The 16,937-nt window shown below is 35.6% G+C and overlaps 1 protein-coding gene across 1 annotated transcript in view; it reads right to left on the reverse strand.

Moving 5' to 3' along the window:
- Positions 1–14,858, reverse strand: part of LOC125236289 (putative glucosylceramidase 3) — a 46,764-nt gene extending 31,906 nt beyond the window's left edge. The window contains exons 1-2 of the mRNA XM_048143022.1: positions 14,781–14,858; positions 12,250–12,377 (exon numbers count right to left, since the gene is read on the reverse strand). Coding sequence (XP_047998979.1) covers positions 12,250–12,377; positions 14,781–14,835 — 183 coding nt within the window. The 5' untranslated portion in view covers positions 14,836–14,858. The remainder of the gene's footprint in view (positions 1–12,249; positions 12,378–14,780) is intronic.
- Positions 14,859–16,937: the final 2,079 nt, after the last annotated feature.

Here is a 16,937-nt window from a genome sequence, read left to right on the forward strand (position 1 = left end):
GGTCGATGTAAGTACTATTTATTGCAAACACTAGATGGCGACACAGGTCAAGGCTAAAACGAATAGAAAATACACTATTTGAGTTTTTTGTGGCGAAATGCGCGCCATCTCGTGTGGAGTAGTTGTGTTGTTAAGGCTGAGAATTCTTTCGCTCGATGTAGGTACTATTCATTTTTGAACTAGATGGCGACACATGTCAAGGATACGAAACAGAACCGAGCGAAGCTCGGTTGCCCAGATATTTTGTATAAAAATGTCAAAAACACCACACCAACACGAACAAAATACTGACTACAAAACATCAAACTAAATCAAATCTATCAATTTGTTCAATATTTATAATTCAAAATCATCATTTATAGGTAATTTCTACCAGCCAGCTCAAGATATCAAGTTAAAATTTGTATGTAATTACTTTGCACTCTTGTGGATAAAATGCATCATCCCTCCGCGTGTCATCGGCCCTACTTACTACGAACACTTACCTGCTGATCTTAGGAATGAGCCATATGACGAAGCATTTAAGCGCAAATTGAGAAACCTTTTGTTAGATAACCCTCTGTACTCTGTAAATGAGTACATGGAATTGAATTTGTGATAGCATGCATTTGATTACACTGACTTCGGATTTTATTTCATTTCTTAATTTTATTGTGTTTTGTGTATTTCTATTTGTAAATGACGATCCTTATTGGGAGAAAATATTCATTTTATTATTTTCAATTTATAATGTAATTTTCGACGATCATGATGAGAAGATAAACATAACTTTGGCATGTAACAAATTTATAGTGTAATTTTTATCATGAAATAAAGAAATCTAAATCTAAATCTAATGCAATTTTGCTATCTGTTTTCGAATAGCAAAGTAAGCCTTTATCAGTTGGTGTGGTGAAAACACATTATTATTACAACAATTATGCAGGCTATTAACCGCGTCATTGTTGATACAACTGGATACTACAAGGAAATAACATCATGAAAAACATTGATAAGTTACTTAATTTGTATTTGCCTTATATAAAATAACCATTATTGCTTGTCATACACATTTTACCAACATAGTAATTAAGATTCCAAAAGGGGTCCTTCGTGCTATTTATTATTATTTTACAAATCGTCACAGAAAACAAAGTTCACTTCTTTACGCCGAGAAAACTAACTGACAGCTCGCCTTCGCGCGCGAACTGACTGACAACGCTCTTGGGGTTGCCAACATACAAAAATTATATCAATGTTTGGGTAAAATTATGAGATATTTAACATTGTCTTACAAATATTATATAAATAATTTGTGAAGTTACGAGATTCTTAACAGTCGACCATCCTGACCCAGTGCCTGTCCCAGGCACAAAACATAGATAAAAGGAATCAAACAAGCTTTAACAATTGGTTTTAAAATTAGCTTGTAAGTAATCTACCCAAAAACTTGGAATGAACGTACCCTTGAACCATACTGATATTTAAAAAAACTAGTTCAGATCACTCGAACCCAGCTGGATTAAAATGTTCTACAATCAGTCTAGTATCAGTTATTCACAAATCAAGCCATTTTGTCAGGTGTCATAGTAATTCAATCAGGATGATGTTAGTAGGTAGCGACGAACCACTACCTAATTGTCCAACTCGTTTAGCTGTCAGGCAATTCGTCTATGGAATGCCCTCCCTCTGCCTATCAGGCAAGCTCTCTTTTTTAAAAGCGAGTTGCGTAAGCACTTATTTGCAAACATTCGAAATTGAAGTCTACTTGATGTCTCGCACTAGGTACATTTATTTATTTATGTATATGTGTATTATGTTTATATATGTGTATTATACTAATGTATATATGTAGGTTTATTTATTATATTTGTGTATGTTTATTTTATAATGGTAGGTATCGATTTGTATTTAATCATCACAATCTCATACTGGCTTTATAATCTTGTGCACCAAACTATCTCTGTTTTGCCCAATGGTTGACTGGTAAAGAATGCTTTAAGGCGTTAAGTCCGCCATTTGTACTTTTTATTGATAATTTGTGCAATAAAGTTTAAATAAATAAATAAACGACAATACAGTGAATAGAAAGAGAAAAAATATTTGTATATATATGTATATATCTGTACATCCAGTGCCACTCAACTGTAAATACCTCTGGCCCTCTCGGCCATCCTGCTCTGCTAGAATGCCCTCATTCGATGGACATTTCGTAGCCTATAGCGTATTATACCTGCGCTATAGCAGTATAACGACCTTCTTTTGCTGAGCTGCACTGAATCCGCAGACATATCTTATAAACTTATTTGGGACATATTAGGTAAATTTATTCTAAAACGAGAAAGAACACTCAGTATTCCATCTAATTTAGCAGATCATTGATACACGACTATTTCACTTTTTATCTCTTGCTAGATAGAGTTGGAACTACATTAAATAACATACATTGAAACAATGGAACAACATTAAATTGAATATGAAATCATTTTGACGATACACAATTTCTTGCTAAATGAATCTCGTTTCTTACGCCCGCCATGGTAACAGCTAACTTATTTTAAATTTCTTATAGTCTACATCTTGTTTTACAACCACAGATATTTATATTGCATATATAACATCAGATTTACATATCCAAATCTTTAAGTAGGTTATTGCATAATATTAAATTAATCACTCATTGGAATTCCTCATTGTGCATATAATATAAACCTATTATAACTTTAAAATAAATTCTAGTCGCAACTGCTCATTTCCAGACGTTATATTCCTATATAATTTTGTGCCAAAAACAATGTTTCTTCTATAATTATTACTAAAACTAAATAGACTCAATTCACAAAGAACACTCAACAAAATATATAATAATCATAATAAGCAAACGAATTATATTGCACGGACCATTACTTTGACAGCTAAAATGCTACTTTAAAACTCGTTAACGTCCCGGCAACGGCTACTATTCCCATCCATCCCCGGCCACTTCTGGTGTGCCACGGGAACCCAATCTAGAACCTCATCTGTTTTCATTTTTGACGTATGTTAAATATCGATCATACATCTCGTATTAATTATAGAAGATCTCTTTACTAACGATTTCTAGCGTGTCCTAAACCATGTCGTAACCTTTTAGTTCCTAGGTTCCTGCTACTTCGAGTGTGTTTTACAGCCTAGCTAACTCGCATAAGTATTTACTTTTTTTCACAATAAGTTTTGTAATGATGTGGACACTCTTATTTAAGTTGTAATAAATTTAGAAGCCGTGCATTTAAATCTATCACATACTCATTTAAGTATGTGATCTCATTTTAGTTTCATTATAGCCTATTTAATATAATTTCTAATTAATCTTGCGCTTCGCAGTTAAAGAAATGTGCATTTAGTCTCATAAATGTACTACAATATCGTGAAATATGCACCCAATTTACATTTTGCTGTCACCTCGACTACAAAAAAAAATACAATAAGAGAAGTAGTCTAACAGATAGGCGTCTGTCTACAGTTTTGAATAAATATGATGATAAAGTACGATCGCTGTACGTCAAATGTGCCGCGATGCCGATGGGGATTACCGCTCCATAAATGGTTTTCACATGTGCAATAAGCATATTAAAATCGGTATCTTTCTTGACGTCTTCCAACGTGCTAAAGTATTATTTATACAGAACAAGCTGTGTGTATTTACATCCATAGTGAATAATTACAGACATGGGTCGTTAATATCTGCCATAGCTCAAGTATCATAGCCTGTCTTCATTCCGATTCAGTGATCCTAGTAGGATGTAAAATTGTGTAGATTAGCAGATATTATTATTGAAAATTAGAATATTACAACATACGGAATCAGTCTATAAGATGTTGTTCCTAATTTTAATGACTATAATGGGAATGAAGTCTTTACGCTTTACCTATAACTAAAACAGATTCCACTTGTTTCAACGAGGTTGTCACGAGTTAGAACCGTACCTAGTACAGCCATTCGTAGCATAAACACAACATAGATTGACCTTAAGACCCGTTTGTTCATTAGAATCTACGTAGCTTGTACACTTTTTTCTTTAATAAATAGTAAGTTTTATCAAACGCTATGCAAGTGTGGAGAAAGAGTACTAGTGTAAACAAAATCATAATTGTAAGTAAATAAATACATTTTAATTCTATAACAGGCTACAGCTCATCTGAATCAACTGCTAAATTTTGATTAGTTTCAGATAATAAATAATACAACAACTAAAATATTGCACCGTCCACCAGGTAATATCTACGATTCGGGGAACCTCAGAGTATTCTCAAACAGTTTAGCCCTTTATACAAAATAGATTCTAGTTCAAGATCTTTATAGATGGGTGAATTAGGGACTTTTTTTTTTGTGAAATATTATTGTAAAAATAAGAATAGTTTATTAATAGGAAATATTTTGAAAAACCATGATATCAATATCCTACGGCTCCACAATTGGCTAACCCTGTCACGTGGCAGCCAGAATCGTATCAATAATCAATATAAAATAGTAATTGTTTAAGATGTTATATATGACTCAAGTCACTTGTATTTTATGAATACACTATAAAGAAGCTAAAACTACATCAGTGCCATAAAATTACGTGCAGATACGCAAAATCATTGTAAATTATAATAACTATGGAGTTAATTAAAATGGTCATAGGTAATACTAGTATTAATTTAATATATTTATGTAGGTAAGGTTAATGCGGTAATACCAGTATGTCCCGTAGATGTGATTCTTCAAGTGTGGTTCAAATTTTGCTTATGTGCCACTCTCAAGCAAAAGGTACCATATTATCGCTTAATCATAGGTAATTTGTATAAAAATACGAGCTGGCTGATACTAGAGCAGTTTTATGCTTACTTCTATGTGAATCACGCTGTGAATTGCAAAACGCTTTGAAGACCAACTTAAATAAAGCATCAACCTACAATCTACAATGCAATGCTAAAGAATTGTCGAAAGGCGAATCAATCAACGAGCCCAAAAAGCTCACATATACTTTTCTTCAATCACTTAATTACAAGGAGACAGAAGCTATTCTAAGTAATGGTTTTGTAATGTTCGTCAAGAATAAAGATAAAGTGAATAACAAATGTTCTGTAAATTGCAACCAAGATTCACATTTCCGATAGTATATAAATATAAATCTAACTCGCCTCGTTATAATGCGCGAAACTTTATTTCCGTTGTAGATTTTTTTTTTTTTTTGCAATCGAATATCCTAAAGCTTTAACATTATAAGTCTTTGCATTTCGCATCTCATATAAAATATTATCATTTCGTCACTACTTCATGACTATGTAAAAGTGTTTTATCTTTGTTCTTTAAATTTACTAGTAATACGAGGTTTTTAAAGGAAATCCCAAATACGAATACCGCAATTTAAAATTAACCTAATAAAAAGACAAAAAAAACAGCAAATTGAGTATCTAAATTTGACATAAAATTAAATTTACTTTAGGAGGTGTACCTCCAAATAATTCTGAAAATAGTTTGTTTCATATGCTAACTTACAGTGAAAAATGACCATACAGTATGCAGCATTCGAATTATAAGGGAAAGACTTAAAACTGCGACTCAGTCGATATTCCTAAATATTGTATTATTAGTCGATATTTCAATATCATAGAATTTAAGCTTGTTATGGACGCAAAATTAAAATTGTAGATTATTATACATAAAATAGTACGAAAACGTCCTGCGCTAAGCCAACATGCAGTCTCAGCGTTTACGACCAATGTTTTTTTTTTCTTCACCCCCCTTCAGCCAGCAACTTATACAACTGAACGCTGAATTCTTGTCCACCTCAAGGATCCATCCAAAATGAATAATGGTAGAAACACAATAGCCCATCGTATCCGCTTGTTTAAGGAAATATCTCGCCGGCTTGTAAGAAAGAAGAAAGACACAAAATAATCATATAACAAATCAGAGACATTATGTTCTGTGCAACGAACGTCTCGTCATGATATGATCAACATTAGTAAGTAACAACTTTCAGGGCTGGACACCACGAGTGCTCTTGCGCAAGCAGTGTTCCAACTTATTTCTAGAAAAATAACAATCTCGCTACCGCTTGTAACCAGCTACTTCAGTCTCCGTCCAGTTAAAACACGAATTTAAGGAAATTTATCGAACCTCTTCGTTAGTTAAATTTCTCTGAAGTAAGGTACTCTTGTGTGCCCATTTTAGGATAGAATAACAAATGTTGCAAAATAGAATTACCTACTAAATAAAATAATAACATATTCGTGGTGTATAATGTCAAAATGACCAAAAATCAAACAAGATGAATACCTAATTAAGCGAGAACATGTCACTTGGTTCAGATCAAGTTCTAAAATGAACATTTCACATCATCAAGTTATCCATAAAGATGTTAAATTCTTCAAGAATTTCAAGACGATATGAACTCTGAAATTTCATTATTAAATATAATACTGATTAGTCTGCTTACCGTTTACCATCACCTCACATGTATAAACCTTTAGGTGTCGTTCAACGTTAACGATAGAATGTCAGACTACCACTTACACAACCGGTGGTGCTGTGGCCTCAGTCCTGTGTTACGGTGAGATGACTGGCTACCGTTTGCGCATGCTTCGGTCTCATCCAGTATGATCTAAATGATCTGGCTAATGCTTGCACACACCAGGTGCTTTGGCCTCGTCCAGTATAAGCTAAATAATCTGGCTACCGCTTGCACACACCAGGTGCTTCGGCCTCGTCCAGTATAAGCTAAATAATCTGGCTACCGCTTGCACACACCAGGTGCTTCGGCCTCGTCCAGTATTATGATAAAATGACTGACTACAGTTTGCCACACAAGGGCTCCGGCCTCGTCCAGCATTATGATGAAATGTCTGGCTACCGTTTACCACACAAGGGCTCCGGCCTCGTCCAGCATTATGATGAAATGTCTGGCTACCGTTTGCCACACAAGGGCTCCGGCCTCGTCCAGCATTATGATGAAATGTCTGGCTACCGTTTGCCACACAAGGGCTCCGGCCTCGTCCAGCGTTATGATGAAATGACTGGCTACCGCTTGCCACAAAAGGGCTTCGGCCTCATCCAGTACAACTGTAGTGGTGTTATCTGAGATAAATTTCAACAATTATAAGTAGACACAAACATAACAACTTCACAGTTTCACATAAACTTAAGCAGTTCAATATTCAAAACAATATAACAATATAAAAAAAGAACAATCAATTTCCTCAAATTAAAACACATTGTGAACTATATGACGGTGTCGATATTTATGACGTTTATCATGAAAGTCACTAATACTCTCACTACTACTAGATAAATGCTTTCGAGAATTACTTCTCCTTCGACTATAGCGCTCAGACGAACTTGAACGATCTCTACTTGTTTTCACGTATTATTATGGCCCACCCTGTATACGTGCGATAAAAAGAATTGTATTCAGTATAACCATTTGCACTGTGTAGGTCACCATGTATGAACGCATTATGGCCCACCCTGTATACGTGCGATAAAAAAATATTCGTATCAGGTATAAACATGGCACTAAGTGGGTCACCACGTGCAAACGCATCATTGCCCACCCTGTATATACATGATTAAAGAAAAACCTTATTTATAATAGTCATGGGAACTATATGGGTCACCATTTATAAATGAATTATGGCCCACCCTGTTTGTGTGATCAAAAAAAACCTTATTTATTATAGTCATGGGAACTATATGGGTCACCATGTATAAACGCATTATGACCCACCCCGTATATGTGTGATTAACAATTTGTATCAGATTGTTTAGTTTTACTAAAATTTTATTTGACGGGTATAGATTTATTTTAAACTACTTGATGTTAAATCAATTTAACCCTTAGGTACCGCATGCAATAGTTCGTTTATCATTATACATTTATATATATATATATTTTAATGCAGTTTTGAGAATTTAATAATGTGTAATACCAACAATATGGGTCGACCCGTGGACCGTAGGAATGTGGACATCCAATTTAATAAAGATGGGCGAAAACATTATGTATAAGTGAAATTGTTCTGTCTTTGTTTTATTAGAATCTTAATGTCAGAATGTAAAATATATTATTTTTTTGTTATTGTTTTGAGTTGAGGATGATAAAACCCAATAAGCACTAGTTATTGAATGTAGTTAGTATAATAAGTACTTGATCAGTTTAATCCACTAAAATATTCTGATGAATAATTCGTAAGTATAACTAGTCACTTTTATTTTAGTTCTATATAAACGTTAAATGTAAAAAATCCTATATATAGAAATAAGTAAATAAATAAAAACTAAAACTAAAAGTCCCTGCGGTAAGGTGTCGCAGGCGCTGGCTACATTACCTCGCTGGACTGTCAAACTGATCCGTATATATTACATGATAATGTCATAAGCTTTTGGCAGAATCACTTAATTGAAACTGTGTGAAGCCACCATTAACAAAACCAAATCAATAACCAACGAGTAAGCCACTTTCCCGTTATGCTACTGTTTGTAATGGATTGTCTTGCTATATTCCTTCATCTCAAATACTATTTAGGATTTGAAAAATTGTACACTAGCATCTTGACTTCTTGAGGTAGCAATTGCAAGCAAAATTTCATTAGCCCAAATTGGCCCGTTGAATAACCGGATTTCATAAGAACTTATTTATCATTATTGTATTTTTATTATGAAATCATAACAATTTAACCGAAATATATGCTAAAACCCTATAAATATGAGCTCTATATGCAGCTCTAAAGTTTTTGTAATGACAGTTAAGTAGATAATGTACGCTTGGCACATTGTGCAGGCTACTATGCAGGTACAGTTTTTATTATCTATTACAACTCAGAGGACTTCATATTGTGATTTATTTACTCAATATAATTTCATTTGAATTATTTAGAGCATTTTACATTCCTGTTGTGTTTTATTCATTGACAAATTGTATGGCTGTAATTACAATCATCCAACATTCATCAATGATATTATTAACCATTTTAAAGTAAATCAGTGTGTAAGAATATTACAATTATGGTTTAATAACAAATAAGCTTTGGTACGTAACACTGACTACAAGGCCGTAACTGAAAAGTAGGCTACTACCGAACAACAATATGAAAGGAAAGAACTCTTTGACAAAGCCGGTTATTACCAAGTGTGCTAATGAAAATAAAGTTAAATATAAATCATTGCTAATAGTGACATGATTATTGTTGTATTCACCATGTTTCTCAACGTAATGAATAGGTAGAGCACGCTCAGTTCGCTACACATATTATCGATATTCGTGGGTGACTTTTCTACGTAATTTAGTTACTATGCTACGAGAATATCTTAACCCGTAAACAATAACACAAGTTACTTAATCCACCTTATGTTGAATCGAGGCTCGAGTTTGTCCGAGCTAGTAGTAGAACATAACTATTTTCTTGCAAATAACCTCAAATATTACGACATTTTCTGTTTGCTTTCAGGGCACAAAACATGTTATTTATGTTAATTGTTCAGTATATCAGTAACCCCCGATAACTACGATCGATAATTAAGTACGAAATCGTATGAGTAGCAAACCGGCTCAGATTGAAAATAGAAACAATTCTTACATACCAAGTTGTCCTTGATCCTTTACTTACAAAACACAATTCTGTGGGTTTGAGAACTTATGTCACTTCTGAATTTTTACCAACATAGTAATTAAGATTCCAAAAGGGGTCCTTCGTGCTATTTATTATTATTTTACAAATCGTCACAGAAAACAAAGTTCACTTCTTTACGCCGAGAAAACTAACTGACAGCTCGCCTTCGCGCGCGAACTGACTGACAACCCTCTTGGGGTTGCCAACATACAAAAATTATATCAATGTTTGGGTAAAATTATGAGATATTTAACATTGTCTTACAAATATTATATAAATAATTTGTGAAGTTACGAGATTCTTAACACACACTGTATGTACACCCTGTTTTTAATTGAATTCCGTTAACTTTAAGCTTTAAGGGAAGGTTCTTTAGATCAAATGCTATTAATTTCTCTAAGAAACAAGTAATCGAGTTATTAAATAAATTAAGATAATTACTGAACACGTGTGTGACAGCCTTTACCAATTCCTAATGTTATTTGTTTTGACATGTGCCGTCACACTAACTTGAATGTAATTCTTAAGGCTCGCTCACACTAATAAATTCATTTATGTATGAAAACGATAAAAATATTTTTTTTGCGAATTTAACTGAAAGTGATTATACAGAATGGTTCTTGATAATGAACCTAACGACGTGTCGAATTTAACGGAAAACAAAAAAAAACACGGTGTATACATAGTTACAAGTTAATTAACTAGGTAGGGTAAACTTGCCTCATTCGGTGACACGCCTAATTCGGTGATACAAGCTTCGAAGCACTATTCCGAAAGACGATTTTTGGTTGTTTCACCGAATTAGGCGTGTCACCGAATGAGGCGAGTTTACCCTAACTACATACCGAAGTATGTATTTTTAAAATAATTATACAATAGCAAATTAGTAACACTTAAAACTGACGTAAAGTAGGGTAAAAGTACTGTTACGCCGTGGCTTGCGTGGGCGACGGTCTCGCGATGGTTGCGCGACGGCGATGCGACGCATACGAAATCAAACCTTATCGATATGGAAGTATGAGACGCGACGGCGACGGTCGCGCGACCGTCGCTAACGCAAGACACGGCGTTACGTGTGTTAATACCCTACCCTACCCTATTGCCCAATTGATGACAAGATTGAAAATGGTACACTGTCGACCACTGGCACTTTACCTTAATCCTAACTTCATCTCGACTGACGGTGAAATCTGAAATGAACTTACCTCAGAGGACGTGTAGGCGACGTATTTGCCGGGTGCGGGATCCTCGCGTGTGATTTTATCGCAGTCGGTATCATTAAGCGCTGGTGGCCTAGCGGTAAGAGCGTGCGACTGTCGATCCGGAGGTCGCGGGTTCGAACCCCGGCTCGCACCAATGAGGTTTTCGGAACTTATTGCGAAATGTAATTTGATATTTGCCAGTCGCTCTTCGGTGAAGGAAAACATCGTGAGGAAACCGGACTAATCCCAATAAGGCCTAGTTATCCTTCGAGTTGGAAGGTCAGGTGGCAGTCACTTTCGTAAAACTAGTGCCTACGCCAAATCTTGGGATTAGTTGTCAATGCGGACCCCAGGCTCCCATGGGCCGTGGCAAATGCCGGGATAACGCAAGGAAGATGATGATGAGGTCGGTATTAAATATTAGTCAGATTCTAACATAAGACCACAAATTTAATATCATACCATACCATGCATAGATGTAGGTAACATACCATAGATCAAGCAAACGCATCTACTTATTAGCGTGCCAAACGAACTCAGTCAAAACGTCTAGTTACGCTGTGTCTTGCGTGGGCGACGGTCGCGCGACCGTCGCCGTCGCGTCTCATCGCGTCGTCTACTTCCGTGTGTTGTTAGTGTTAATTTTTTTTTATGAATATTTTTGCTTATTAAATTGTATCTTGTCTTTTAATGCATGTTAATTATAAGATGTAATGTTTTGAAAAGAAGTGGCCCGCCGAGTTTCTTGCCGGTCCCATAGTGGATACCCCCCTCCAACTGAGGGGGGACTGAAATCTTCTCGAGGCTGAGGCGTAGGGTTAGAGCCGGCGTAGTTTTATTTGACGTTCATAAGCGCATTGTAATATGCCTACTTGGAAAATAAATATTTCATTTCATTTCATTTCATTCCATATCGATAAGGTTTGATTTCGTATGCGTCGCATCGCCGTCGCGCGATCATCGCGCGACTGTCGCCCACGCAAGCCACGGCGTTAGTCCATACTCGCAGTTTGCAGCTTTCGCGCGTCAGTTTTTGCAGGGAAATAAGAATATCAGGGTGGCTAGCCGAATGGCACAATCGCTCACGAAACGCTCACGAAACGAAACGCTAGTAGATATCTATCTCTATCGCGCTTGCGTATTGGCGCGACAGAGCCAGCGGCGTATCGCTTTCGTTTGGCGTCGGAGAAATGCCATTCGGCTACGGGGTCAGCAGTTTTTGCAGCAAAATAACAGTATCAATATAAATTTATTGTAATGTGTGTGTTTCTATGTACATTTCTGAGGTTGTCGAATAAAGTGAATTTGTATAGTATTGTATTATAATATTAGTAGCTACCTACAAAACGGGGCGGGCTGGGCCCCTAAGCCCCTATACAAATTGATAAATTAATTATTCTAAATATAGTTCTGTGCATAAAACAATAGGTACCTCAGAGGACGTGTAGGCGACGTATTTGCCGGGTGCGGGATCGTCTCGTGTGATTTCATCGCAGTAGGTCGCGTTACACACGCACACTACGGACTTCTTCTCTATCTGCCGCCGTGCACATGGGACGTCTGCGAACACATAATAATGCTTTGTACATCTGACACATTAAGTAAGGTAAAATACCCTATAATGGACGGTGATGCCATTATGGACAAAAAAACACAAAGCCTTAAAAATAAGTATTTGTAATTAGTTTCTAAAAACTGACGGCATCAGTACCATATGTACCATAAACAAGAGTCATAGATCTGCTTAATTTTGAAGTTTCATTTAATTCGGTTGTTTCTGAAGGATTTGGCGGCAAGATAAAAATCATCACTTTACTGAAAAAAATATCAGGACGAATTCTTAGTAATGTTGCTAAGAGAGTTGAGTTCATGTATAAAATAATAAAAAAAATAATACTCGTTAGACTTATATTGACCGGGATATAGACCGTGATTACCTTTTTGATGAAAATAACCGTGAATCATTCAAAACTCTTATAATACTCGTTGTAAACTTGAATGAGTTTTACTTACTGCATTAACCTGCATGAGATGAGGTATAAAACTTACTAGTTTGTTACTTCAAAGATATAAAGAAATAGTGTTATTTTGCGAGTGTCCATAACTGAAACCGGAAAACTGCGTACCTCCTATGGACAAGGACAAGGAACAATTTACGAAACCAAAATTTACAAGAAATAATCCTGTTAAAATAATCCAAACTAATTTTATTTCGGGGATATAAAATTTACTCATTGAGTATCAGTTGGCTTTAAAAGTAAAATTTTAAACTTATTTCACTGTCTGTAATGGAGAACTGCCGTCCATTATTGGAGAAAAAACACCTCATTTTAATTTGTTAACTATGAAGAAACCAATAGGAGTATCTATTCTGCAAAACGCTTGAAATGTAAAAGAAGGATAAGACATTCAAGTTTTAACACGCTTAGCGGTAGAATTTTTACATGTATCAGTGAAATATCAAAAATAGGCTAAATTTTATCTTCTGTCCTTGATTGGGCCCGTTACCTTACTTGAGCCGTGTTAATAAGCGGATGAAGTTACGCCTTATCGGAACCGTCCACTTACCGTTGGACGTGCATGAATTATTCATTATTTATTTTAAAAGCTTAAAACTACAAAAAAAAGATATGGTCCTTTGACCCGGATATTGATCACGAAATTATTTTTTAGTATAAAATGAGACTGAGAAAATACTACTAATTCCGCGTACTGGCTCACTGCCCAGATCCATACGAGGTAGATAAGTACTTAAGTAGATATTGATAACAAGAACAGTAACTGCTACAACTACAAGCGAATGAATGTGGCTGATTCTCCGCTCAGGAAAGAGTATAAACATTCAATCTATACTAATATTATAAATGGGGAAAGTGTGTGTGTCTGTTTGTTTGTCCGTCTTTCACGGCAAAACGAAGCGACGAATTGACGTGATTTTTTAAGTGGAGACAGTTGAAGGGATGGAGACATAGGTTACTTTTTGTCTCTTTCTAACGCGAGCGAAGCCGCAGGCAAAAGCTAGTCATCTATATGTCGGCGGCCGATCGTAGAATCCGGCAGAACACGATTCCTAGTATACAATAAACATTCAACATCGTCTATGCTTATGTATCTGAGAATATATATGTGAGGTGTGCAATAAAGAGTATTTTATTGTATTGCATTATGTAGGTAGTATGAGTAGGTACATATTATGTGAAACTTAGCAGCATCAAACTGTGTTATGTGGTAGTACCTTAAGGACCCATTTACATGATGTAAAAACTCGCATGCGATCATTTCCTTGGCGCGCGTGTTTGATTGGTGTGTCGAATAGACAACTTGACTGTACTTAAAATAAAATATTTTATACCATGCACGAAATAAAGCATCAGATAATTATAAGAAAAACAGGGACACAAGTTATTTTTAACTCCAATTTATATTTTTTAAATCAGATATAAATATATAAAGTACATCAGTTGACCGTGACGTCTCTCGATTCGATTTCATATTAATTCCATATTAATAAGTCGTTCAAAATCGGTTTGACAGTTCTTAAAAAAAGCTGATTTGACTAGGAGGAAAGTAGCCTATTGTATGTAACCTCAACAAGTCTAACTATTAACTAAAATCGCTTGCGAGTTCGCGCGCCGTCTAATTGAATTAAAAATCAACCGCTCCTGATCCCGACCACGCAAAATTAAGAGTGATTTGATGTAGCATTGAACAATACGCCAAAATTAACTTTAAACTTATCTTCTTTGGTATTTTAATTATTTTTATAACGACATTATTATAGCACATTAATTTTTTTAAACATTCCTATCTTCCAGTTTGCGATTTAGACCTTAAGTCTAAAATTTGAATAAGTTCTAATATGTACTTGATAAAAAAAATGTGTTGCAAGTTGAGGGTTACTTTTAAGCTGCTCTTAAGAGTCATTTAAAATTAATCAAACCTTAAGTCAAAAAGGGTTCTTACCAGCAGCGACGTATCCCAAAGTAACCAGCATGAAGATAGTCCTGATCTTCGCCATCTTGCCGTGTGTCCAGCCCGAACGCCGGAAACGCACTGGGTTCCAAAGAGTCTGGGTTCCGTTCCGCGGCATTCCGTATATCGTCACTACGGGCCGGCTCACTCCGCGATCCTTTCGCCGCGCTACAAGTACATGCATGCATGCATGACGACCTTCGCGCGGCGCAATAGAATTCAATGTCGTCTGCACGCGTGCGGTCTGTTTGTTAATGTAGGTAAGAATTTAGAATGGCGGCGTTTTGTGAACATCAAAGGAGTGAGCCTTCTGTACTTGTACTATTATATATTCTGTGTCACTACTTTGAAAAAATCTCGTATCTCACGCTGCTCCTCAAAGTTAAAACGCAGTAAGTCTATATGCATTCCATACATACTTACTACAATTTTCTTTTCATTGACAGACGAAGATACAAGTTTTTTAAAAGTAGTGACGATATGTTTAATCTACTACTGCTTGTTAGAACAGCTGATTTGACTCGAATTTTGTCGAAAACAGTCATTTGTTAAGGCCACGTTAAGGCGAAGTTTTCCGAAATATCTCTACATCAGGCGCTAATAAAACACCTTTAGTGTTTTATAAAACACTGTATACTCGTACACTATCGTTTTAACCCCAAAAACGTACAAAATAAAAGTGTCCACTTTTACCTATGTAATTTTTTAGGGATGACTTACAAGGAAAAATAGTGTATGTACTTATAGATATTACAAAAAAAATATCTAAATTGAAGTGGCGCTAATCGGCTTACCCTACCCTACGCCTTGCAGGGTAGCTCTTAGGCTCGGAACTGGTTTATTTTTTACCGGTTAAAACCGGTTTATTTCGATTTTACTCCAAACTTCGTAAAGAACGCGAACGTTATGAGAACTTTATTTTAACCGAATAAACCGGTTTATTCGACAAGCGGCGAGACGCACCGGCGCCACATATATACGTACGTTCACGCAGCGACTTTTTTTTTTGGTTAGAACAGTATGTTACCTATCATGCTGCGGAATAAACCGGTTTATTTCGTTTTATACCGGTTAATCGAACGAAACCTTTATGAAAGCGTTCCCCTAAAAACCGGTTTAAAAATAGCGGTTTTTCGAACGAAAACGAAATTTAAAGTTTTTGCCGAAAGTACATGATAACGGTTTGAAAATTTAACCGGTATCTGAGCCCTGCTACACATATTTCATCACAAACATATCGTGGTAGATGCCTATGTACCTAATTACCTATCGACTTTCATGTGCCAGTTATAACTGCTGCTGATACTTACCTAATAGCAGCAATATAATAACAATAGTCTTTTCCCCTCACTAGCTCGGAAACACGTGTTTTGTCCTTTAATACCAGCGGGTAAAAACGCATTTTATCCACTAGTGGGTAAAATAATTTGACCTTGAATAAAGTCAAACTAACTGCTTTAATATTGATAAAAGTAGGTGAATCTAGTAATAAAGATGATTTACCACCTGTGGAACTACTGGAAGCAATGATAAACGCATTTTTTGCGTTGTAGTTTCCTCGCTATAGTGAGGGGAAAAGTTTTGTGTTACACTCGGGTGCAAATGTATTTTACTTCTCGTGTGTTAAAAAACTCGCAAGTTCAGGATTCTATTCTCGAATCACTCGCTCCGCTCGTGGTTCAACTATAGAATCCTTTCACTTGCTCGTTTTTCAATTCCACACTCGGCGTTAAAATAATAACTATTATGTTATCAGGCAAATTTGTATATTCTTTAGGAATTTCTAATAAGTACTTTTGTACCTACTTCTTTCTTACAAAATAAAATGTTTCTTACATGTAATACCTGTCTATGTAATACCTAAATTTAAGCGTTTTCTGAATGAATAAATATATGTAAGTATAAGTTTAGTAAAACGTCCCATTTTCGGTTCTAGTTACGGAGCTACGGGCAGTTTAGTGAAATATGGCAAAACCTACCGAAAATCGGTTTTCAATAACTGATTAATCAGACTCTGTACTGTAAAGTTATTATTTTGATGCCGGTGCATAAATGTCAAATTTAAGCACCTTTTCAGGGCCTCAAAGTTTAGTGCCGACCGAGTTCTTGTAAATAAATTATTTAATACCAAATATACAAGTAAAACAT

The sequence above is a fragment of the Leguminivora glycinivorella genome, chromosome 19 (assembly GCF_023078275.1).
Source record: "Leguminivora glycinivorella isolate SPB_JAAS2020 chromosome 19, LegGlyc_1.1, whole genome shotgun sequence".
Taxonomy (NCBI): Eukaryota; Metazoa; Arthropoda; class Insecta; order Lepidoptera; family Tortricidae; genus Leguminivora; species Leguminivora glycinivorella.